The sequence below is a fragment of the Amblyomma americanum genome, chromosome 9, assembly GCF_052857255.1.
Source record: "Amblyomma americanum isolate KBUSLIRL-KWMA chromosome 9, ASM5285725v1, whole genome shotgun sequence".
Classification (NCBI taxonomy): Eukaryota; Metazoa; Arthropoda; class Arachnida; order Ixodida; family Ixodidae; genus Amblyomma; species Amblyomma americanum.
The window spans coordinates 84,321,746-84,347,262 of record NC_135505.1 but is presented as its reverse complement, the minus strand read 5'-3'; the positions used below and the strand labels follow the sequence as shown (position 1 = coordinate 84,347,262).

General features: G+C 42.2%; 1 protein-coding gene across 3 annotated transcripts in view; it reads right to left on the bottom strand.

Annotated features, from left to right (window-relative positions):
- The window catches only part of LOC144104961 (venom metalloproteinase antarease TserMP_A-like), a 50,199-nt gene that overhangs the window by 17,507 nt on the left and 7,175 nt on the right, over window positions 1–25,517 (bottom strand). For all 3 annotated transcript variants that reach the window (XM_077638188.1, XM_077638189.1, XM_077638190.1), the window contains exons 3-8: window positions 24,568–24,660; window positions 21,099–21,237; window positions 11,124–11,275; window positions 1,441–1,512; window positions 1,233–1,360; window positions 1,083–1,132 (exon numbers count right to left, since the gene is read on the bottom strand). In XM_077638188.1, the coding sequence (XP_077494314.1) occupies window positions 1,083–1,132; window positions 1,233–1,360; window positions 1,441–1,512; window positions 11,124–11,275; window positions 21,099–21,237; window positions 24,568–24,660 (634 nt within the window). The remainder of the gene's footprint in view (window positions 1–1,082; window positions 1,133–1,232; window positions 1,361–1,440; window positions 1,513–11,123; window positions 11,276–21,098; window positions 21,238–24,567; window positions 24,661–25,517) is intronic.

Below are 25,517 nucleotides of genomic sequence, written 5' to 3'. Positions count from 1 at the left end.
CAAAATATATGCTAAAAAGCACTAACTCAACAAGTATCAAATATGTACCAATGCCTATCAGCTAACCGACTGGAACAGGGAAGAGCAGGGGAGGGAATAAATGCGGGTCAGTGACATTCTAATCGGAATCGAGAGGAAAAAATAGGCTTCGGCAGAGAATATAATGCGACGGCAAGATAACCGCTAGTACTTAAGAGTAACAAAGTGAATTCTAATAGAAGACAAGCGTAGCAGTGGCAGCAGAAGGTTAGGTGGGCTGATGAGATTAAGTTTGTGATCGTAGAGTGGGCGCAGACGGCAAAGGACAATGTTATTTGGAGAGATTTCGCAGAGGCTTTTGTCTTGGAGTGGGCGTAGTGAGGCTTATGATGTTGTTAATGAATGCCTATCAGTAGCAACGAAATATTTAGGAGGTACATTTGTAAGAGCTTAACTTGTCTGAAACAAAAGTCATTATCAACCACAAAATGCCTTCTACATAAAAACAACTTACGCTTCAGAGAAAGTTACATTGCAGTAGAGGCTCAAATTTCTCACAAAATGCACTGAAAATAACGCGGGAACGTAGAAGACGTCAGTTAAGACAGCAGGACACTGTTAAGCGTTATCAGTAACAATTGGCGATTTAGTCCTCCACTCTAGTCGAAGGTTGCAGGAACCGGGTGAAATTTGCTTGTGGTACCAAAGTCGCAGGTGTCAACATGCACACTTATTACAAAGGCATGTCTAATACGATATGCGAAAAAAATATTTCCAGGTTCATTGAGAAGTACTCTCCTTTGCTCTGTGTTTCTTACATTTTACGACGTCATGCTAAGAAAAACATTAAAACGGAATTGCTGGTTTTAATTGTTTGATACTTTGTAGTGATCTTGAAAGAGAGCACTTTGTCATAGTTAATGACTTGGCTACTGATGACAAAAGGATATTGAGTACAATATTTTTTTTGGTGCTGTGAGGTTAATAGAAATCATATTCAGTGGATTTCATATAAGGACGCCTCATATACCAATGCATCCTTTCAAGATCAAATTGTTCTTGGCGTTCTTTGCAGCTTGTGTAAGATGCCCCTGCCGGCTCACCTCTCAGTCCTGTATCCTGCACTCCGCGTCGTATTCCGTATGCTTCACGGCTGGAAAGAAAAGAAAATTTAACTAGTTTTTGCTTCATTCTTACTTTTCAGGTAAGAAGACTTCGCGCAAAAATGTACGAAATGTACGAAAAGTGCTTACCCTGTCAACAAATATAGTGTGTCCGGATATCCGAGTCTATTTCGTACATTGAATGCATAATGCCCAAGCGCCTGTATAGTGGTTTCGGCGCTTAGATACGATCCTTTGTCAGTTAAGTAAGGTTCATTCTACAGGAAATATTAAGAACTTGAAATCTAATCAATTTGAAACAAGCGTATATACGTACGGCCACAAAGTAGACACTTACCACGCTAATTTCCAGCCCAGTGAATATGAGTTGTATTTGTGGGTCGCGGGTTTCAGCAAGTCGAATGTTGACCTGAAAGCCATTCAGGTGTCACGTTTAAATGATAAAAGGTGTTTTATCAGGTTATTTCAGCAGAAAACTGGGAAACATCCTGCAATCGCTTGCAAGAAGGGAAGACTAAGTGAAATAATTTTAACAATGCCTTTAAAGAGTGATACGTTTTTCGCTTACACATTTTCACTCTAAAAACTGTAAGACATATAGCAAGGCGGACAGTTTGAAGTTGGCAGAGCTCAATATCAGAATAATACACTTATAATGATATAAAATTAGATAAAAAGTTGTTTTAATTTTGAATTGAAGGGGCGAGAATATATTGCGAAATTGAAGCCCTTGAATATCGCAGGTGAGCCCACTTGTTTAATTTTATGCATCGCAATAGCGGCTCGAAACACTTACCGTCAAAATGTCGTGTTTTAAAGCTCTCCGAGTTTGATTTTATTTGAATATTTACTAAAATGGTGTCTATGCGTATAGTATCTTCGCCGAAATCGCGGTAACTGCATTTATGCCAAAAAATATAAAGGGCGTGTGTATTTCCTACATTAGAAACCCGAGCGATGAGCGTTTATCAATATAAACGCGAAAAAACCGGCCCAACTAGATTTCAAACCCGGACTTAGACGTTTCATTATTTCAACCACATTATGATAAAAAAAAATGTAAGAACTGGATTCGCCTTCAGCCCCGCCGCGGTGGCTCAATGGTTAGGGCGCTCGACTACTGATCCGGAGTTCCCGGGTTCGAACCCGACCGCGGCGGCTGCGTTTTTATGGAGGAAAAACGCTAAGGCGCCCGTGCGCTGTGCGATGTCAGTGCACGTTAAAGATCCCCAGGTGGTCGAAATTATTCCGGAGCCCTCCACTACGGCACCTGTTCTTCCTTTCTTCTTTCACTCCCTCCTTTATCCCTTCCCTTACGGCGCGGTTCAGGTGTCCAAAGATATATGAGACAGATACTGCGCCACTTCCTTTCCCCAAAAACCAATTATTATTATTAATTCGCCTTCAATTTTGACTTCCTTTATTTTCACAATAAAAATTGGCCCCTTCAGATAAAAACAAAAATTTATTATGGATCTTGGGTAGGGCCCATTTTTCTGTAAAATACATCTGCACAGACAGCAGTGACGTAAGTTTCAAAATTTTGAAATATAAGATTATGTAAACGTTCAAATTCAAATCCAACTGCACTTTATTTTCCAACCTGCAAGTTGAGGGTCCCCGGGCAAAAAGCTGTCACAGACAGCTTGACTGTGTCTTGGGGTCCTACAGGCAGCATCACGCAGAGGAGTTCACAGCACAATCAAAATGAATATGAACATGGAGCTTATACCTAGAGCAAAGGCATTGCTTACACTTCCTAAAGAATTATACACACAGCAGATTTTAAAAATGAATATGAACATGAGGCTTATACAAATAGCAAATGCAGTGTTTACACTTCCTGGAGAGTTATAAAGTAATATTTCAATGTAATATATTTCATTTAAATTCATTTAGAAAACCAATACACGCTAGCACATTTTTATGCACACAAAAATTAATCGATTAAAAACCAATCAATTGTCCGTCGGTCGAGTGGTGGTGTCAGTTCTTATTGGTCAGTGCAATTATTTTGGATCACAGTAATATTCATTGCCTCATCAGAAAATTTGTTAATTTGTGTATAAATTTGTTGAGTGGGCCCGTAAAGTCAATGTCGGCTCTAAATTTATTATACAGTGATGGTATGCGGTAGTCAAGAGTGGACCGACCATAATTTGTTCATGCACGCGGCACTGATTTTAGTTCCGTACGTAAGCTGTAAGCATGCAAGGGCGTGTGTGTATTATTTGGAAGGTTATGTTTATGCATATAGAGGGACAGTTTGTAATCATATAATTTAGTTGCTTTAAACATATTATGTTTAGTATAAAAGGGATCAGTAGATAGCTGGCTAGGGTTTCTATAAAAGTTCACAAGAATTCGTAACATCTTGTTTTGTAGCCGTTCCAGTTTATTGTAATTATGGATAGTTGTAACTCCCCAAACTAAAATGCAATATGAAAGACAAGAGCAGAAATTAGCAAAATATATTGCTTTTTTGAGCCTTACTGGAACTACTCCCAGCTTATAGAGTCAGCCAGCTGTTTTACTTAATTCTATCGCCAGCTTGCAAACATGCGTGTTGCACGACGGTTCTTTCGAGCCATACGCCTAAAATTTTTTCTGACGTCACATGCTGCAAAGCTGTACCTAAAAAATCTAGGACAAGCTCAGTGTCACAGGCTTTGTTATGTCGCTTGATAATAATATGCTTAGTCTTTTTTAACGTTCAAGGTTAATCTGCTTTTATGAAACCACTCTTCAGGTTTGATCAAATAACTATTTATGACAGCGTTGAATTGAGCTAGGGTTTGTGCGGAGAAAAAAAAAATATTTGTGTCGTCCGCGTATGTGACCAGTTTCAAGGAAAGAGGCAAATTGCACATGTCGTTGATGTACGGAATCAACAACAAAGGTCCCTAGATCGACCCCCGATGAACAACATGTTTTACCGTTGTAATAGAAGACGTCAGGTCACCAACTTTTACACACTGTTTTCTGCTGTCAGATAACTTTTCGTAAGATCAATGGAAACGCCACGTATGCTATAATCTTGCAACTTTGAGAGTAATATATTATGATTTACACAGTCAAATGCTTTCCTGAGGTCAATGAATAAGCCTACAGTGATTGGTTTGTTATCAATGTTTTTAAGACTTAATCTTTGATTTGTAGTAAGGTCATTTCAACTGATTTTCCTTTCTGGAAGCCGTACTGCGAATTGCTGATAGCATGGCATTTAGTTAGAAAATTCTAAGTTGAGAATTAATAACATTCTCAAAAACCTTAGAAAATATGGGCAAAACGGATATCGGCAATAGTTTCATAGATAACTAACACTTCCACCTTTGTGGACACGGGTTATACGCACTTGTTTAAGGTCAGAAGGAAAGATACCTGTTTCAATAATTTGATCGATTGTAAATGCGATTGGTATTAATAAATTGGTGCTACATGTTTAATATGGACACTTATCAGGTCATCCAGTCCAGCAGCGACATTCTTTCGAATTCCCGCAATGAAGCTGACGACTTTTGGGGAAGTTACTGGGGAGAATATAACTGAACTCTCAAGCCTTGGGAGAAGTATCGAAAACGAGTAGCACAGTCTCTGTTTGGATAAATCTATTCGGCAACGTTAGAAAACAACTCATTCATTGCATCTAACGCCTCTATATCAGTCTTCCCATCAGAAAAAGTTGCAATATTAAGAGGCCACTTAGCGTTAAGGTTATTGGATAAATTACTGATTTCTTGCCATAGCTTTCTTGGGTGGTATATTTCAGCAAATAGAAACTGATAGTAGTACATTTTTGCCGTCCATAAATCGGCAGTTAATACGTTAAGAAGTACATTGAATTGTTTTAGTAAAACAGTATCGCGTGATTGGAGGAAAGCGTGGTACATTTTGTTTTTTACTTTTATTCTCTTATGCAAGGTATTCTCGTATCCAAAGCATGCGCATTTTTTTCCTTTGGTTAGAATTATGCACCAAGAGAAAATATTTCTCATAGCAGGCCTTAATATTGCCGAGGAAAATACGATACGCTTTACTAGGATCGCATTTGGCGTAGATACTTTCCCAGTGAATATTTTGTATCTCAATGTAAAATTTCTCGAGCGAAGCAGAGCTTTTGTCACAATAAGTAGAGCTATAAGTGACTTTCTGTTTGGCATTTGCTGTCGGCAAACATGTAAAACCGGTAGGTGGTCACTCATATCAAGGGAAAGCACACCTGAGGAGCACTGGTCACAAGGTACATTGGTAATGCATATATCTAGAAGTGTGGCACCGGTATCGGTAGCACGGGTGGGCAAGGAAATTATATTTGAACAAGCGAAAGTTCGAAGCATGGTTTCCAGGTGCTCAGAAGATGAATCTTTTCCGAGCATATTGATATTCACATCACCCATAACTAAGAAGGCTCCTTTCTTTGAAGGAGGCTGGAGAGCAAAGTTTCCATGAATTCAAAGAATTGGGTCTTCTATGCTAATGGTGGCCTTTAGACCGCTGCTATAAGAATAATTTTCAACCTTACCATAATTCACTCAACACTGGGTGTAATGCATGTTAATTCGTTGACAACTTCACAGGCAATTGAGGCTTTGATTAGCATAGCAATTCCACCACCTCGCTTTGGTGTCCGCACGATGCCGTGATAAATATAATCTGGTATTGTCGGTGGACTCTCAATTACAGAAAGCCAGGATTCTCTTAATAATATAGCATCAAATTTATTCTATTACTCATCGAAGAACATGCGCCGATCGTGAATTTTATTTTTAATGCTTCGAGAATTTAGGTGAAATGCCCTGAAGTAGTGAGACGGTACTTTAAATGCTTTGTTGAAATTGTCAGGTTCATAGTATTTACACTCTGGTGCGGTAGCGATATCGCTGTTAGTGCGAAAGTGAGTTTGGAAAACCATTGGAAGTCCTACTATTGCATTTTGTTGAAATCTTCTTGGCAGGTGATTTTTACCATATCTGATGAATCCATCTTCTTAGCACTAATTTTTCCGCCTCGTGTCCAAAGAAATTTCCATCCTGCCTTTGGTTTCCGTGCTACTGCGGCTCTGAAAAGCTTTTTGACCTGCCTAGTCAGATGTTCATTGGCAAATAGAGAAGCATCTATTTCGAAACCAATGTCTTGAGTGGAAATACGTGCATTCCTTGCTTTAGCCAATACAGCATTTCACCACCTGGTATACATCAACAAGCCACCTGGTATGTCGCTAGCAGCTGACTTTCATTGCATATGGAAAATGCGCTCAGAATAACCTAGGTGAAAGGATATTACCACCTGTACTGTGCTTATGTCTATTCGCTGATGAGTGGTGGACCAAATGATGAATGACCAGGTAGAATATATTCAAGTCTGGCATTGCCCCAATAGGCCACATAGAAGTGTCTCTAAAGACAACTACAGGGGCACCCAAATTCGTGACTCACTGCGGAAGCCTACCACAACAGTTCTGTATTGACGTGCAAAAATCAAGTCTTGAATATGACACTGATTTTCTCTTTTTGAATTGCATACCTGCTCTCCGCATGTGCATAAGCCTAATCACTTTCCTCCCTTAATTGTTTCCATCGTTTTAGATACAGCGTGTCATAGTTCATCGTCATCGTTTATAACAGCCAGAGTACACCCACTGCAGGACAAAGGCCTCTCCCATAACTCTCTAATTAACATTGTCTAGAGCCACTTGCTGTCACCTGATCCCCGAAAACATCTCAATCTAAACGACCCACCTAACCTTCTGCTGCCCCCTGCTACGCTGGCCCTTTCTTGGAATCCACTTCGTTACCCTTAAGAACCAGGCGGTTAGCTTGCCTTCGCTTCATGCTCTGCCCTAGCCCGATTCTTCCTCTTGATTTCAAATAGGATGTCATTAACCTGCTTTTGTTCCGTCACGTACACTGTCATTCTCCTGACTCTTGACGTCAGGCCTGTCATTTTCTGTACCATAGTTCGCTGTGAGGTCCTTAATGTGAGATGAAGCCTTTTGGTTATCCTCCACGTTTCTGTCCATTAGGTGAGCACCGCTACGATATGGTTGTGTTATACTGTCCTCAATTTTCCTTCTTTTGTCTCGTCGCAGACTCGAATGAGCACAGAAATTGAAAGAGCTTTTCGAGCATGACTGAAATCGCCATCACTGTGCTCTAGACCTCCCAACCTTTTTTTCCCCTCCCAATCTTCGTAGCATGAGCCTCCTCCGAACGCTAGGCGTGCCAAATTTCCAGTTGTTACCGCTGCTTTCTTCCCATTATATACGCTTCCTCTGCCTCATATAGCTCAGAAAGTCAGGCTCTTCTTTGAGATCTAATGTAACAAAGCTAACAGAATGTAGGCAGCAAATAAATTCCTGCGTTTTATGACCTGACTGCGTGCATAGCACCGGTGATAAATTAGCCTTACTAGCAACATCTCTAATATGAACATCGCACCAAATCTTGTGGAACTGCACGTGCGTTCATGAAATTCTTCATGTTCTTTGTTAAAAGTAGGCGTGTGCTATGGCTCGGCTTAAGCTTCAACTGATATATCGTAGGAAAAGGCTACGTGAGAGCGGCGAAGGTTTCTGTTCTGCTTCGTTTCAGAGGACCTAATACAATGTTACCCAGACTGAAAGGCTTTATTCTTCGTGAACATACTACAGAAAACTTGGGAGGAGGATACCGGTATGTAATAAAAATGCTGAAGAAAGAGACTGGTTTCAGATTTTAAACCTGTGCATGAACCCAAGATGGAAGAAAACTAAAAAATTGTTTATTACTTTAATATTGTTTTCAGAGATAATGTAGTCTCATCAGGGATTTATCAGGGTGGATTAGGCACCCAAAAAAGAATGAAGTGTAAAAATGTAACGAAATATGACACACACCAGAAAATCCAAAAAATATATCAATGACAACAATGGTGATAAGGTTTCAAATTATTACAGATTGAGGCGCTAAGGAGAAAGCATCAAGCAAGGCAGAAAATCTGTCCCATCGTCAATCTTATTCAGTTCAATAACAGTGATATGCAAGAAACTGTACTTGCACTTGCGATTAATTGTGGAATAAGTAGCTACTGTAAGGGCATGCCTCTGCCGTATAGCTCACCGCACAGAAAAGTGAATTTATGTGAGATACGTACATTGTAATTCCATTCGTTAAACGAAACGAACTTCAGGAGACAAACAATATTTCTCTCGTTTAAGGTAGACAATTTAGCCTTTCTTGAAAGAGATGCTACTCAAATCCGTCCAAAGATAACGCAAATGAAAAACTGCCTTTATTCTATTCCTTCCCGCTCTTTAATATGTGCTAGAGAATAGGGGCACAGATAACAGCCGCATAATTATTGCAAGAAGCATAGTACAATTGTAAGCAATATCCCGAACAGAAGATGTTGACCACGTTAACGCTTGTCTGATAATAATGACAATTGGTTTTTGAGGAAAGGAAATGGAGCAGTAATTGTCGCACATATGTCGGTGCACACCCGAACCACGCCGTAAGGGAAAGAATAAAGGGGGAGTGAAAGATGACAGCAAGAAAGAGGTGCCGTCAGACTCGTCAGACGCTTGTCTGACGGCACGTCTGAGAAAAAATAGTTTTTGATTAGCGCAGGACGTTACAAGACTGGTATCTTTCGCCCAGCTTAGGTCCACAGTAATCCAAGGATCGAGATTGTTAAAGACTTAGACTCTTGATATCACAACATTACAAGCTGCTTACCGAATGTTGAGTGCTTTTTGTGAGTAATTTTCATAAATACACATTTTCATCACTGCCAACTTATAGAACAGTTTTTTGTACATGGAACGCCATTTGCCATTCTTTTAACCAAAAATTAAATTTTGAAAAACGCCTATTAAACTTTAAATGATGACTAGTATTCTTAACTACACAGCAAATAAAAGAGTTGTCGGTAAGTAACGTAATCTCTAATCAAGATGGTTGAGAGTAGAGACTTGGGAAACTCCAGGATTCTGTGGATTCATAAGAAAACAATGGTCGTGGAAGGTAACATATTGGGAGATATAATAAAATTCAATTGAATAGATGACTGTTTCAAATAATAAATCTAGGTTAAAGAAAATAATTGAAAAAAAAACGCTATGTCGAATGCTTTGCAAACTTTATGAAAAATCTAAAATCCTTTTTAGGCCCCATACACTTAAGAAGCTTGCAAAATGTTGAAATAATGAATTAGCGCGATAGTTTATGATTTAGGTACCGTCTGTGACCGCTCTTGTGAAGAGGAATCTTTCCCTCACTGATTGATTTAGAGACATGCGGATTTGTTCGAACCTAATTAGCATTACTTCACCAATTCATTACGAATGCGATGTGGTCCAGGCTAGATTTAACTATCAAATGTGAGAAAAAAATTGAATATCCTCTGTTTACTGACATCACCTTTTGTTACAGGTTTTGTAACACAGAAGCATACAGTACCATTGCTTTTCAAAAGAGAAGAAAAATGTAGATAAAAGCTTTTGAAATTTCTCTGTTCTTTACGGTTCCAACATCATAATTTAAAACACGTAAGTAATTCTGCATGTTGGAGTAAACGGCATTGAAAAAGTCTTCGGGGCGATGGCTTATATTTATAAGTTAATTTGTCATAGTATCTAGGATTCTCAGCAGCTGTATCAGCACTAAGATGCAATATAAACACTAAGATGCCATGTAACATTAGAAATACTTTTCTGTACAACAGAGAATTTCTTCGAAGTAGATAATTTAGTTTTTAAATGTTTAAGGTACCTTTTAGGCAGCGAAGCTCATCGAGAAATTCAGGACCGTGTACATGTGTTTCAATCAGCAATTAATGAGTGACTTGAAGCTTTCTAGCACTACTAAAAAAATGATGAAACTCGAACAAAAACTTATTCGGTATTAGCACGTCATCGACAGGAAACATTTTGTTCAGAAGATTGCTAGGAGTGCTTATATAATGATTAAGATAGTGTTACAACAGACCTACAATATCGAAGCTGCCCGATAGGATACCGCACACTCTATCTGCACTAATTGAACTGGTTGCAAAGGAGAGGCGTATTAGGTATATATTGGGAGGTAACTTTAATTCTGATAAAATTTTTGAGAACTTTTTACAAAATTTGAATTATTCATAAAGGTTAATATACCATAAATCATCTATCATACAGACTAATATATATGAAGTAAATCAATAATTCCCAGCAAAATACTTGACTCAACAGGCCTCACATGCTGAACCAGATGGTTCGCAAAGACATCAAAGACTGTAGAAAATAATTACGTGGTTGATAAAGAGATGTGCTGTATTTAGCGTTGAGAACGATAGTAAGCTTGGCAAATCGGTAGCAGTTCATTCTGAATGGAACGGGCTTCAAATCTGACGAAAGACAACAAAAAAAGGCACGGAAAGCGGAGCGCTCGGACACCGGTCCTACTTGTGTGTTTTTTTCTTTCTCTTTCGAGTCATTTCGCATTGTTCTACTCAGAAAAGACGACATGTTGCCATAGTAGACCTTGAGAAATACACCCTTAATATTATGTTCATCAGGGATTCTTATCATTTAGTGGAAGGGCTTGAGAAGAACACCTTCACTGTACTATTTGTTCCCAAAATATTACAACGCCATGAAAGAAATTTGCTTTCATAAATACTGCTTTTTACCATGCGGCAGTTTCAGGGTCATAGCTTGTGTCAGCGCCTTCAAAAGTCCTTTGAAATTGGTATGCTTATTAACAACGCTCCTGCACTTCAGCCTGACGTTTTCAGTAAGGAAATGTAGCAGTTTACTGCGTCGACTATCGTTCTTTTTATTTCAACTCGTCAGCGCCTACGGATAGGCGTATGCGCGTTTGCTCTTCAATTAGGGGTGTGATCTAGCAGGCAACGCCTATCGTGGGCTTAAGCGTACAGCACATGCATCAAGGATGCATTCGCCTAGCATTGCCATCAATATGATGCAGACGAACCAAAATATTCGCAGAAATATAAAGGCATTTGGCAGTTTGTTGTGTGAAAGTAACGAATAAAACTTACTGCGTTGATCATGACGCAGACGTAGGTCATCAGCTTTTTTTCGGTTTTGAAGTACTTGCTGTGGAATGTGTCCGATATCACAAATATTTCGACGTCCACACGTTTCGGCACTTTTCCTGTACTGCTTCTAGCACTGAATGCAACTGGCAAATCTGAAAAAAAATTGTTAGAAAATTACCAATTGGTGCCATCTCAAAAAATTATGCTAACATTAGCATATCAAGCATCAAGCATATCTACGCACTGGCTTTAGTTAGCGCGCTTTTCCTGCTGCATAATCGGCCGGTCATTAGTTCCTTCATGTCACGAACGGCCAAGTGTTATTGATGTTGTATGACGCTTATTAGCAAGGCGGAAATAGGAAAATATACAGGTGTGTTTTAAGGCGTATATTACTTGCGTTGAAGGAAGACTGTCAATGAAACAATAAAGTTCCAGGCTTGTCACTCTTGAAAATATTCTATTGTGTGCATCCGACATGAATGAAGGATATATGTTACGCCTACATGTTTGGCACGAGAATACCTCCCTCTTTTTATAAGGTCAATGGTGAGAAATAAAGGATGATCAATATCAATATCAACACCGCTTTCTAAAGATGAAACTTGTTTAAATGCAATTACAAAATCTTTATGCTTGCAATAGAAATAAATGAAATACAAGTATCGCCGCCACGCTTAGTTTGCAAAGACCACTAAAAGGACATAACGAATGTTTCCTGCAGCCATGACACCTTTAGTGAGGAACTGTGTAAAGTTGAGTGCAGTAGCATTTATGCCCCTTTACTGCGTCTTATAAGAAATTTTTCCTTGCGTTCCAGAAGGGCTCGCGCTTCCAGAATTTTTGCACAGTGGATTACGAACAATCATTTAGAAAAATAGAAGAAAAATAATCATCCTTTTACTAAGCTAATTAGGCTTAAAGATCCTGATGATTTGCGAATTTCTATGCCCTTTGGAAGGCAGGTAAAAAAAAGAGGTACATTTGACTAGAGCTGCCAATACTGAAAATACCTTTCTTACATGCAAAACGAGAACAGGAAAATGTGGCACAAGCTACACGTTTTAATGAATCGGGAGCCGAGGCCATTGTAGTGAACAGCGTGAAAAACACCGTTTGCGAAATCCTTGGTTGTTTTCGCAAACTTTTTCCAGCAAGAGTCGCCAAACTTCTATCGTTAACGCATGCCGCTATATTGATACACAGTGTAGAGAATCGACATTTCTGTACCCTACAAATGAATGTGAACTAACACTGCTTCTCAGAGAACTGAGCAACAGTAGTGCCTAGCTGTGATGCTGATAATCTGCAGATCAGGCCTGTGAGATAAGTCAACGACTTAATTTCACCTGCCTTTGTGGATCTTTACATGTTTTCCAACAGGCCAATTGCTGAAAAGAACGCAGCTGACAAAGCTTCTTGTGCTATAAAAAAGGGCTAAAACACAAATTTCGAACTAAACGCCCGTCTCCATACTCCAAGTTTGTTCGAAACAACTTGAGAAGATTATATTTTGTAGTCTCTCTCGCTGTCCTGGCAAAGAAAAACTGAAGAACTGCGTATAAATACGCTTTTCACAAATACATGTCGACTTAGCTGGCATTACTTAAACAGAAAGAACGAATCTTAAAAATTGACGAACTCTTAATTACGTTAGGTGGTTTTGTGGACCGTTCAAAAGCCTTTGGTTTCATTCAACGTGAACTTTTCTTTCGTAAATTGACTTATCATTACATTCGTGCCATTGCTCGCAAATTACCTGAATCATGCCTAAGTAATAATAGACAATTTGTGCTTGTGAGTGACATATCATTTACCGTCATTTTTGTTCATTTATGTGTACCTCAAATAAATGTTTGCAGTCCTATCTTGTTGAGTATTTTTGTCAACGATCTCATTAACCTTGTCGTCAGCTCGACATATACTATGTATATTGGTGATACCACACTTCGCTTTTTCTGTAAATCGCTTGATGACCTAGTCCAACGTGCTAACTGCGTGCTTTTTAGATTACATCAGTGGTCAGTCGAAATAGGCGTAATAATAAGCACTGAAAAAATTAAAGGCTTACTCTGTGATTCTAAAAACATAAATATTGCGTTGCATTAGGATTTACTGCAAAACATCTTTAAAACCTAAATTCTACTATTATTCAAGTGTTTTGGCGCGCGCCATTCGGCTACACTAAATCCTGGCACTCATATAAGTTTTCTCACCAGCAAACTGCCTCAGGTGCTGGGTCTAGTCCAATATTTCAAACACATCTCTTAATTCGGGAAACTGTTAATATGTCATTAACTTTTTCCCAGTCATTTTAATTACTGCTGTCTGATAAGGCTGACAACAGCTTGCACAAACAATCTTAAGTTGCCTGTCCTCGAGAAGAAAGATCTTCGCTTCGTATCCAATAAATCTCGCGACTTTCATTCTGTTCCTGTCTTTCGTGAGCTTAGAACCCTAAAATTTGCTTCAGTAATGAACCACTCATGGTTTCAACTTACCGTCAAGATGCAAGAAATAACCTTAGAATTCCTAGCTCTCTCACTGCTCTCGCTAAACGCACAGCCCTCTACACAACTCCAGTCCTGGACACTTGGTGCGTTCATCACTTGCAAACTTCCTACGGACAACAAATGTTATGCCATAGGTTGCAAAAATCGCTCAATGACCTTATCTAATGTAATGTCTATGTGCTTCTATGTCCTGCTAGAAATATTAAGAATTTTTTCTGCGCTCATGACTAGGTGCAGTCATAAGCTATGTTCTATCTGCACTCTGCATCAAATTGTTATATTTTTGTATAACTTTCACTCTAGCGTTTTTTTTGTTCTTATTCTTGGGATTTATGCTTTCCTGCAGTCATTGTAATGCAACGTAGAACAAGTCAATATGCCTCTGCGCAGCTTTTTCCCATTGTTTCCACCACAATCACAGTACCTCATTGTTTGTGGAAATAAATTATATAATGAACGCTGATCTCTTCGGCTATGCTACATCGGCATTAACATCTGAGCAGGCTATATCAGCGACCTCTTTTGCCAAGACTTTGGAAGTTTGAATCTAGTGGCGGGAAAAAATATTCAATTTTGAAGTTCTGTTTTCTCGCCAATAGTAACGTCTTTCACTGCGCAAGAAAATATATAGCGTAAAAGAGCTCCACACTCAGTCTGTACTGAGAACGAGCTCTGCAGAATTTTCCCCAGTCCATTCGAATGAAAGTGTACCTGCAGCACCTGCACTCAGCACAGGCGACACTAACCGCCGATGACGCAGACACCGAAGAACCACTTTTGGCTGGTTCCTGGCGCGAGTCTGTTCTGGCTAGCTCATGGCACTGCTTCGTTTACTGACACTAATGCCAATAAATCAGCCGTCGGTCACCTGAGGCGGGACTCCGACTATTGATTCGACAAACTGTTGATTTCGGATTGCGGCTAGAACGCCAGCACGCAGCATGGGCCACACCGATGGCAACGCCTCCGCCCTGCCACGCGATGACCCCTCTCGCGGCGTCTCCGTACCGTCGCTTAGCCTTCCACTATTGTGAGCTGCCGATACTCAGCTGTGACTAGTTGAATTAAACAGGCAGTTTCTTATAGCCCGCATCACCTGCCAGGTGCAGAAGTGTCATTGAATCACTTGGAGCCGTCATGGTCCGCGATAACCCCCTAGTGCCACCCAGCTCGGCGCCCTTTAACACGTTGGCTGCTGAGCTGATGATACGAACAGTCTTGCCAGTGTATCGGATCTGGCAACCAGGGTCCTCAAGATTGGCAACCATGGTGTGCAAGCCGGCCAGTCGGGTTGCTGATATAAGAGCGCCAGCGCCCAAAAAACGCCACTGTTACTCTGCACCTCGAGCTCAGCGGTTGTCTGCGTCTCATGCTACCTTGAATGACACATGGTCAGAAGTTCTTATCCCGCTAATTCCCGCTTTGACTGAGCCAGCGCAATAGAAGTATTGCCACCCCTGGTCCCCTACTGCTCTGTGAAGCGCAGGCTGAAAACTGGAAGCAAGTAAGGCAGAGGATGGATTTGTACTTCAAGGCAACTTCATCTGCGAAAGAGCACACGAGTGCACAGAGGGCTGCAGTCTGCCTCTATGTGGTAGGTCAGGAAGCAATTGACGTATTTAGCACCCTTAAACTGTCATCCTGCGAGCGTGAACACTACGACGCCATCGTAAAGAAGTTTGAAGAGTTTTGCACGCCAAAGAGTAACGAGACGTACGAGCGCTAGATTTTTAGAACTCGACAACAACGAGATGATGATCCGTTCGAACAGTTCTTACGCGATGTTCAGATGAAAGCTCAGAGCTGTAACTTCGGATACCTGAAAGAATCAATGGTTCGAGGCCAGCTGCTCTGTGGAACGGCAGACAAGAAACTCCGGACGCGTCTTCTACGGGAGAAAGACCTCACTCTGTATAAGGCGATAGAATACTGCAAAGCCGCAGAGCTAACTGCGTGTCAAAGTCAAGCGTGAGAGAAGGACGAACTGAAGCTAAATGCCGTACGGAAAAAGCAAAAAGAGCAGCAAGGCGCCACAAGCAAATGTATTCGCCAGTGCCCCTACTGCAACCGAAGTTATGAGCCGCGGAAATGCCCAGCGTAGGGCAAAACGTGCTTCATATGTCGAAAAAGAAACCACTTTGCAGTGTGTTGCCGAACGAAATGCGTTCATGAAGTTGACTGTGCAGCGCACACTGAAGCGGAATATGACGACGATTTCCAAATTTAAGACGTGAGCATAAGCAATGTATCGAGAAGCCAAGGCTGGATAATCACGAGAACGTTGTCTAATCGGGCCATGCGCATCTAAGTTGACACGGAGGGTACAAGCCAACCTGCTTCCTCACACGATTTTTCTGAAAGTGAGTGAGGGAAGGCGCCTTACACCATTGTCCCCGCTCTTGAACCGGTACTACGGCGCCGTGATAAGGCATTTTGGAACTGTGAGGCTACCACCTCGCATCGGCAAGACCGAAGAACCGACCGATTTCCTTGTGGTCAAGAAAGGAATGGAAGCAATACTGGGACTTGAGGCTTGCGAACGTTAGGTCTAGCTTCAAGAATCCAAACGATTAAAAAGCCTGCTGACTTGAAGAAGCAAGTCTTCAGAGATTTTCCGCAGCTTTTCGAAGGTCTTGGGTGCGTGAGGGAATCCTACAGCCTCGATCTTAATGAAGGTGCAACCCCAGTGTCACTGCCCTCACGCCGAATTCTACATGCGCTTCGTGAGCCACTCCGCCAAGAACTAGCTGGCATGGAACGTGAAGGAATCATCCAATAGATGGGAGAGGCTGCTGAGTGGGTGATTCCCCATGTCATTGTCCGGAAAAAAGATGGCCGTTTGCGCATTTGCATGGACCCCAGGCGCACAAACCGGTGCGTGAAGAGAGATTATAACCGGCTCCCATCCAGAGAATAAATCGAGTCTGAGCTTGCAAATGAAAAGGTATTCAGCAAACTAGATGCTAACTGTGGATTTCATCAAATTCTCTCGGATGAAAAAACTTCAAAAATCTGCACCTTTGTTATGCCTTTCGGAAGGTATCGCTCTTTAGGGCTGCCTTTTGAGATATGCACCGCGAGCGAAGTGTTCCAGAAAGCGACGGCCAATATTTTTGACGGCCTAGAAGGTACCCGCGTCTACATCGATGGCATACTCATGTGGGGCGCCACGCAAGAGGAACATGATAAACGCCCGCGAGCAGTACTGCTGGCAGCAAAATCAGCAGGACTAACGCTTAGCTGTGAGAAGTGTATTTTATGCACGCATGAAGTAAATCCTTACGCGACTTCATTTCGAAAGAAGGAATCAAGACAGATGAGAGCTTAATTAAGTGTGTAGTCGACATGCCGCCTCAAACGTCAAAACAAGGTGTTCAGAAACTATTGGGCGCTGTAAACTACTTCGGAAGGTTCATTCCAAATCCCTCTGAGAAGACTAAGAATCTGCGAGCCGTGTTAAAACGCGATTGCATGTTCGATTGGTCAGCTGGCCACGACAAGGAGTGGAAAAACCTGTGCGAAGCATTGTCTACAGAACCAGTGCTTGCTATATATGACCCGTCGAAGCAATCCAAGATAACAGCGGACACATACAGCTTTGCGCTAGGGGCGGCAGTTCTGCAGTCGCATGGCGAGCACTGGAGACCGGTTGCTTACACTTCGCGTGTGCGAGCTTACGCGTAGGCAAGATACGCGCAGATTCAGAGAGGCCCTGGCGGTCACGTTCGTATTTGGAGGGTTTCGCGATATAATCACTGGCGTCGACATTATTGTGGAAACGGACCATCGACCACTCATAGCCATTGCCCAGAAGAACCTGTCAGACATGCCTCCTCACCTGCGGCGTTTGTTTCTGCGCCTCATGCCGTTGAACATTTCCCTGCGGTACGTCCCAGGGAGAGACCTCGCTCTGACCGATGCTCTCTCAAGAATCCGATGCGACAGCCATGAGCCGCCTGAAAGCGAACTAGAAGATGTGGCCATCCATGCAACGGCTGTCCTCTCCACTCTCGTCAGCGACACAACAGCCAAGCAGATAGCAAAAGAAACGAGTGAAGACGACAAGCTCAGGCGAGTAATCGAAGCCCTACAAGATGGACACAGCGTAATAGGTCAGCTAGCTCTCTTAGAAGCTGAGCTATCATGTGTGGAAGGCATACTGTTGCGGGGGTCTAGAGTTGCTATTCCGAACTCCCTGCGAAAAGAAATGTAGCAGCGCCTACACGAAGGTAACTTGGGTGTCAGAAAATGTAAAGCAATGGCCAGAGTATGGCGGCGGAAATAACTGAGAAAGCTTCCAGGAGCCCAGCCTGCCGCCATTTCGCTTACAAGCAACCAAGTAAACCGTTAATGCAAAGCCATTGTCCAGGGCAGGCGTGGACTTGCTGGAGCATGCCGGAAAGAACTACCTTGCAGTCTACGATGCCTATTCCAGTTACCCTGAAGTAGAGCCGCTTCTTCAAACTACTAGCCACTGTGTAATAGAAAAGTTGGCCATGATATTTGCGCGTCACGGCACCCCGCTTCAAGTATGCACGGACGGCGGACAACAGTTTTCATCGCAGGCATTTAGTGCTTTTGCAAGACAGTGTGAATTGGCCCATGTTGTTTCTAGTCCCGGGTTTCCACGGTCAAACGGTTCGGCAGAGAAAGGGGTGAGCGTTGTGAAACGTCTCCTTAAGAAGGCGCTATATGCGAATGAAGACTTTTGGATCCGGCTTCTAAATTACAGGACAGCACCACTCGAGGCCGGAAAAGCCCCGTGCGAGCTACTCATGGGCAGGAGGTTAAGAGGAAGGCTGCATGACTTCGCATACCACAAAGCACCAGAGGTCAAAAAGTACACCCAAGCCCACCCTCAGAGGCGTCCACTGGAAGCACTCGGCGAGCATGACACCGTTAGGCTGCTCGACAAGAGAGGGTGGACCACAAAGGCCCTCGTAGAAAAAGCCGTTGCTCCTCGCTCATACATGGTCCGTACGGAAGACGGCAATCAGCTTCGCCGCAACCATCAACATCTGCTCCGAACAAACGAAGAGTTCGACCCGTCACTGCAAACCATTCCTGACTATATGGAAGATGGTGCTAACGACTGTGCTTCTCTTCCAGGCTTCGCGGCACCACAGGAGCGCCAGGGAAACAGGAGCCTAGGGTGTGACGATCAAGCCCAGGCTGCCCATACACCTCAAGGATACCCTGCGCCAGGGCAACATAGTCCTCCGGAAACCACGAATTCCGAGCCGGACGACGCTGCGCTTCGCCGGAGCACCCGGTTAAGGAAACAGCCCACCCACCTTGCATATCAAAAGGACTTTCATCAAATTGCTTGAATCGATCTGCTGTTGTATTCTGCTCGTTTGTTTTTCTGTTTTTAGAGGAAGAAAGATGTATCGGATCTGCAACCAGAGTCCTCAATATTGGCAACCATGCTGTGCAAGCCGGCCAGCCGGGTGTCTGATATAAGAGCGCAAGCGCCCAATAAATGCCACTGTTACTCTCCACCTCGAGCTCAGTGGTTGTTTGTGTCGCATGCTATCTTGAATGACACAATCAGGACGCCACTTTAAGCACTCGACGTCCTCGTTCGCTATGGTGCTCGTGCGCGCCCACGATTTGAGTTTGGAGCACCTCGCGGAGCTTGCGGATATCGTCATGGACATCTTCTGATCCACGATCTTTATCTGCGCAGTGTCGCCACGTCTCACCCCGTAGGCATCACGTCCCTCCCGGTTGCCCCTCCAGAACCTCCGTGACGAGCTCTCCGCCCCGATTATCCGTCTTTCGAAATAGGTCACCGCACTGCCCATTGCCTGCCCTCGTTGTTCTTCCCATCGAGGGACGTTACTACCAAAGGGTAGACCTTTACTATGTTATCAAGCCGGCGAGTTCTGGTACCCCCGTGCCTCAGGTGAAGAGAAGCGTCAGAGTTCTCTGTCGTTTACAGGGAAGCTTCCACGGGCGCCACTAGAAGCGGCGAGTGATGTTTCCACGGAAACCAGTCGCTTATTCGTCATTCGTGACGGGATGTTTGACCTGCGTTTGCACATTGACTCCGGGGCGGAGATTATTGTCTTCCTCCGCAGCCTTTCATAATGAACCCCTCGCCGCTTCGGCCGGCCGCTAAAAGGTGACGATTTCACCCTCATCTCTTCCATATAGAGCATGCGCTCACTCTAAATTTGGTTTTATGACGTGTATTGCGATCGGTTTTCTTCATCGAGGACAAGCTCTGTTTGATCCTGAGAGCTGAATTCCTGCGCCGCTACAACCTGGTGGTCAAGATGCAGTACAAATGTATCGTGGGCACCACGACGAGCGTCAGTGTTCAGATCCTATCTCTTCGAAAACCTCTTGCCACTAAACCCAGCACACCCAAGTCGGCCTATGAGCCACTTCTGGACGAATGCCCTTCTCTGCTCCTTGCTTACATCTTCTTGCTGCCCGTAAAACTTCTGGTTACGCATTACACTGTGACCACTGGCACACCCACACATGCCCTACCAGATTGCCCGCAATTAGTTCGAGCAGCACAAGCGAGGGCTAGGCATCTCGTTCCAACTCTGAGCTGTTTCAGATTCCATCACTAGCGGGGGGCCTAGGGTAGCAGCAGCACCTCTATTACCCCCCACGTGGTTGGGCTCTGGCCTTGCACTGGTACCTCGCTCTAGTCGGTTCTCGTTGGCGTAATGGAGTACAACGTTTCCTGGTACTGACACTAATAAATCAGCTGTTGCTTACCTCGGCCCGGCCTCAGATTGGTTGAAGCGACGAATGTATGCTCACTCTTAGGAATGAAATTGAAATTTTTATATTTCCTTGATTAAACCAATCAAAAGCCAATACCTCGAAGTTTCACTCTAATAGAGCCTGCAGTCAATGTAGGTTTATGCGCTTTTATGACAAAATAGGTTAAATAAGCCAAAAGAGAAGAGTTGGGAAGAACAAAATTTGACAAAGATGAAATTATCTCAGCATAAACCTTGATATTAATAACGCCATCTGGCATCTATTGAAGAATATTTTCGCCCACGCTAGGTAAAATTTGGACCCCTAGGAAACATTTTTTAGGAACTTAACTTGTTTTTACAATTTGTTATTAACTACTCGCGAGGAAGCCCGAAAATACCAATTTGACAGGTATTGGGTGCCTGAATATTACTCTGTGACTTCAAGATTAGAGCCTTCATTATAATATGAAAGAATATATACTGTAACTCTGCTACGGTTCAAAATAATGCACTGGTTAACATAAACACATAGAACTATGTCTGTTTTACTGCTAGTTTCCCGATGTGGAGTCCTACGTGCATAGCTATTCAGATCGCCAATACCTGCAGAAAGGGCGCGTACGGTACATCATAACAACTTCCTCATATCAACCAAGTAACAGCCAACCAAAGCAAATTCTTTCCTAAGTCTTAAAAGAAACGTTCTCAAAAAGCACTAAAGTATAGGCACTCACCTATTCCTTGGTCATAGATGCCATTGTCAGCCCCTCCACCTGTGTCTATTTTATGTATAATATGTGCAATGTGCCCAGCTTCTGATCTTGGCATGCTTGGAATCGGTTCAATGCGTGTATATGGTCCAACGATGCCTTCCTGTCAGAACCAAAAAGGGCAACTTAAAAACGCTTTCTTGCGGTTCAGGTGTCCAACGATATATGAGACAGATACTGCGCCATTTCCTTTCCCCCCAAAACTAATTATTATTATTATTATTAAGCCGCAATTTGGATCGTTGGTAACGTGTTCCAAAAGGTCTTTATATAAGCAATTTTGGCGAAGGGAACTGCTTGAGTACGTATAATTTTTCATGGTATAGTTTTGAAATACATTATATAATTCCATGACGATGGCTTATCAGAGGTGATACGGCACCATATATTATGCTTGATCAATATTGTGATTGGTTGGAAATGAGAAATTTTCGGCAGCGAAAGCGCTAATATTCCATTAGCACAAGAAGTCCAAAAATGCAAAAACTTGTATGCTATCAAAAATCACCGAACCTACGACTGCACTTAAGCCAAGCTTATACAACACGGCTTGAGCAGGTTTTTTATGATCAGTTTTCTAAGTTTTCCACTGACACACGTTTGGCAATCACACGGCTATCGGCAGCATCTGAGTTCCATGTGCGCGAGTGTCGCTGGTCTGAAATAGTTGGCACTACAAAGATTCAGAAACTCAGTGTAAGAGTGAAGAAACGACAGTCAGCCCATCAGTCATATTTTGTTTGACACAGACGTGCTCAACAGGTTCAATGTCGGGTAAGAAAAAGCTAGCAAAAAAACATGGCATGCGATCGCGTCTACGCGTGTGAATACTTTTAAGGAATTGGCCCTCACGTCGGCAAAGTATTGGTAAGCTTTGACGTGTAGAAGGAATCAGTCACAAGGCACAAGCCGAAATTTCGTGCATAAGCAATCGGTGTAAAATCTATACTTCGCTCTAGAGAAGAATCAATATGATATGTAAGCTGCCCTTGCTAAACATAGGTTTGAAAGGATCTTCATATTTAGTCTTGAAAAATAGGGTGAAAAGATGGGCGCTCTTCTATGAATCTTGGGGATGCCCTCAACGTAGGCAGCAGTAACGTTTTCAACCCTTTCTACACCTCTGAACTAGAAGACGTGTTTTGCAAAGTCGTTTGTTTTTCTTTGGAAGCATGCCATCATAATCTAACATGAATTATAAGACGCCAAAAAAATGCATTTGATTATAAGTATACCAAAAATAACAGTGGCTCTGGCATAGTGTTTTAATACTACCTTAAATGTTCTTGTCGGCTAGTTGGTTCATTTAATAAAAGGTTGGCTTGCACGAACAGGGTAGGAGAAGCGACAAAGAAACGGAAAAGCCCATGGTGCGCTCGTGGTGTCATTTATGGTCATATGGGTCGTGTCGTGCTGCATACACGCAGGCTTCGCATTTTTTTTACTAACATTGAAAACAAGATTAAATATTTTTCGTCTTACTACAGCAATATGTTTGAGAAGAAAAATAAATTAGGATATTTCAAATATAGAAAATTTTTCCTGTTTTATTGCTTACAATTGCTAGAGGCTTCAGTCGGAATATCAATAATTTGCGATTTAAGATCGTATGCTGCTTTATAATCGATACATTTTTCCAGACATCATAGAAAAGCAACTTGCTATCGCCATTTTCGCTGTAGCGTCAGCCAAGTACTCGCCAATGGTGTTCTCCAAGGCTCGATTTTGGGTTCTACCTCTAACATATATTTTATTTATTTATTCATTTACAATACCCTTAATCGCCGAAGCATTGCAGAGGGGAGTGGGGTGAACATTTGCAGTGAACATTTGTGACGAATATTGGTTGAAGAGGAGCAAGTTGCATATAGGAGGTTTTAGGAAAAAACAGTATTAGTAACCAAACTGCAAAAACAATACAGTAAGCAGTAACAAACCATTAAAAGCCCGACATATTATTAGCAACAAACAGCAAAAATGAAAAAAAAAATGTATATAACAAAACACAAAGCTCAAATTCGTTCCTCCACGAGTACGAAGGCATCAGGGAAGAAAGCCATGAAAAAAGGGGAAAACAATTCAAAGCAGACTGCTTAAGCATATAATTTTTATGACGTTACAGGACTGCAAAGAAGGTCAACATTTCATGGCTTCATTTGAGCATTATAAATGAAAAATTGTTGCACCACTTAGGCCACGTCATCAACAAACATAAAATCGGTTAAAGCTGTCCTGAAAAGGGCATAATCATTGATGCATGCGATATCAGCCGGGAGGTGGTTCCAGTCGCCGCATGTACGTGGTAAAGATGAGTAAGAAAATGTGTATGTGTTAAAACAAATATATCCAACCTTGTGTTTGTAGTCGACTCGTGACGAGCGATAAGCGCGTTCTAGAATTAGCTGCTGTCTTAAAGTTGAATATGGCATACTTTGAAAAAAAGGCATAAACGAAAGAAATTTCTAGACAAACAGAGAATTAACTCTTCTGAGACTCTTTGATGATGATTGCTTTCTGTTCTGTGTGATACAAGACCCTAAAGATAGTTAGCTCATTTAGCCGATCTTAATGACATGTTTGATTGTTGTGGGTGACGACTTATGGTTCTGTGTGCATCCTCTTAACCCATAGAAGTGTAAAGTGATGTCCATTTCACGCCAATCTAACCAGTCTTAATGTTACATTACGTGATTAATGGAGTTTAAGTGGAAAGTGTATTGCTTTATAAATATTTTGGCGTTCACATAAACAATAACGTATGCAGGCTCATGCACATCGACCATATCACTAACAATGCGAACTGTGCTTTTGGCAACATACGCAGGGACTTCTCTCTAGCCACATTTCACGGAGTACCTTCTGGAATAAATAATAAGGTTTAAGCGTGAATGTACATCTTCTATTTGTAACCCTGCACAATTGGCCTTCGTCGCTGCTATGGTATTTGTTCCAAGTCGTTCATTTCGCCTCAACCTCTGCATTTATTCTAAATGAAGTCAAAACTTCACCTTACTAATCTTACAATCTTTAGAAATATGTCACCACTCAGTCTTTGCTGCAGCATTTACTCTTACAACCAGACACTGCGTGTGAGGAGCAAGATTGGGGATACTATTTGCTTTTAAATAAACTTCCACCACGCCATCAGTCATGATGGCACCTAGAGCTGATATATCAGGGGCGGGGTCGCTTTTTTTTCCAGCTATTTCAGTTATATCCGCTGCGCCTCTTGCGTATCATCTAGTTAGCAGCGGTAAAAAAAGACGGGTGTTACGATGCAGTTAAGCCTCCTCTAGTCTGGCATTCTAGTCTTGCATTCTTGCTTCCCACATTACAAGTACGACACACACGTGAGGAAAACTACAAATTTACACAGTAATGGTTTTTTCTGGGCGATGCGTATTAATTATAGAACTATTCTTTCTCAACTCACCACTTTGATGTTGCTTCCCGTTCTAGCAATGGACACTGATGCGAGATTGTTTGAGTCATGGTAAATGCTGCCGTCAATGTCCTGGCCGTCGAGCTGTGAAAATATCAAACATTGGAATACCACAGATTTTGACAGGGCACCACCAGGACGGTAATTTACAAGAGCTTCGTACTTTACGCGTTCCTTGCGTGGTGATATTGGATCCTATTTTTTTTGCCCCTGCATGAAACACTGTGTGGGACAACTACTTGGAAAAAAGGCATCATTCGTTTTTAGTATACGAACCTGTTAACATTTTTAGGAAGAACGTAAACACATCTGCTTTTGGTAGCTTTTAATTCAGCTATGTAATTCATTAGCGAAAGTAAAAAAAAAGATTTTGTTTTATATCTTATGGTTTTAGAGATAAAAGGAAACCGTGTGATTAGCGCTTATTTTACACGTTATTTCAAGAATGTCAAATTTGCCCGCGCGGCAGAATTCCTCTGGCAATATTCCAGATTAACATTTATGGCAACGATGGAATAATTCACCCCTACCATGTTCTCGGTCAGCGTTTCTACTTCGGGCTTCCCAATTATCGCTAACGCTCATTTCTTGATGAACCGACACCTGAAGTAAAGTTTCTTCCTGATGGTTTACTGATAAAAAAAAACTTTATTTAAAGCAAATTCATTCCTTCTGGTAGGCTCGTGAGACTGTATAAAAACTGAAAACTGGTCGTATCAGCTGACGTGAATCAGGCGTAAATGTATTTGATCTCCCCCTTTTTGCAACTAGACGGACGGACACAACCGAAAGTGCACTCAAGGCCAAGCCCAACGCGAGCTGCACCGAACGAGTGGCGCTAAGAAAGCAATGTAATCAACGACCCACTGAGGGAAGCATGAAGACTGCGTTATGCCTACCCTTATATGGGGCCTCTACAATGGAAGCCTCTCAGTAAAACT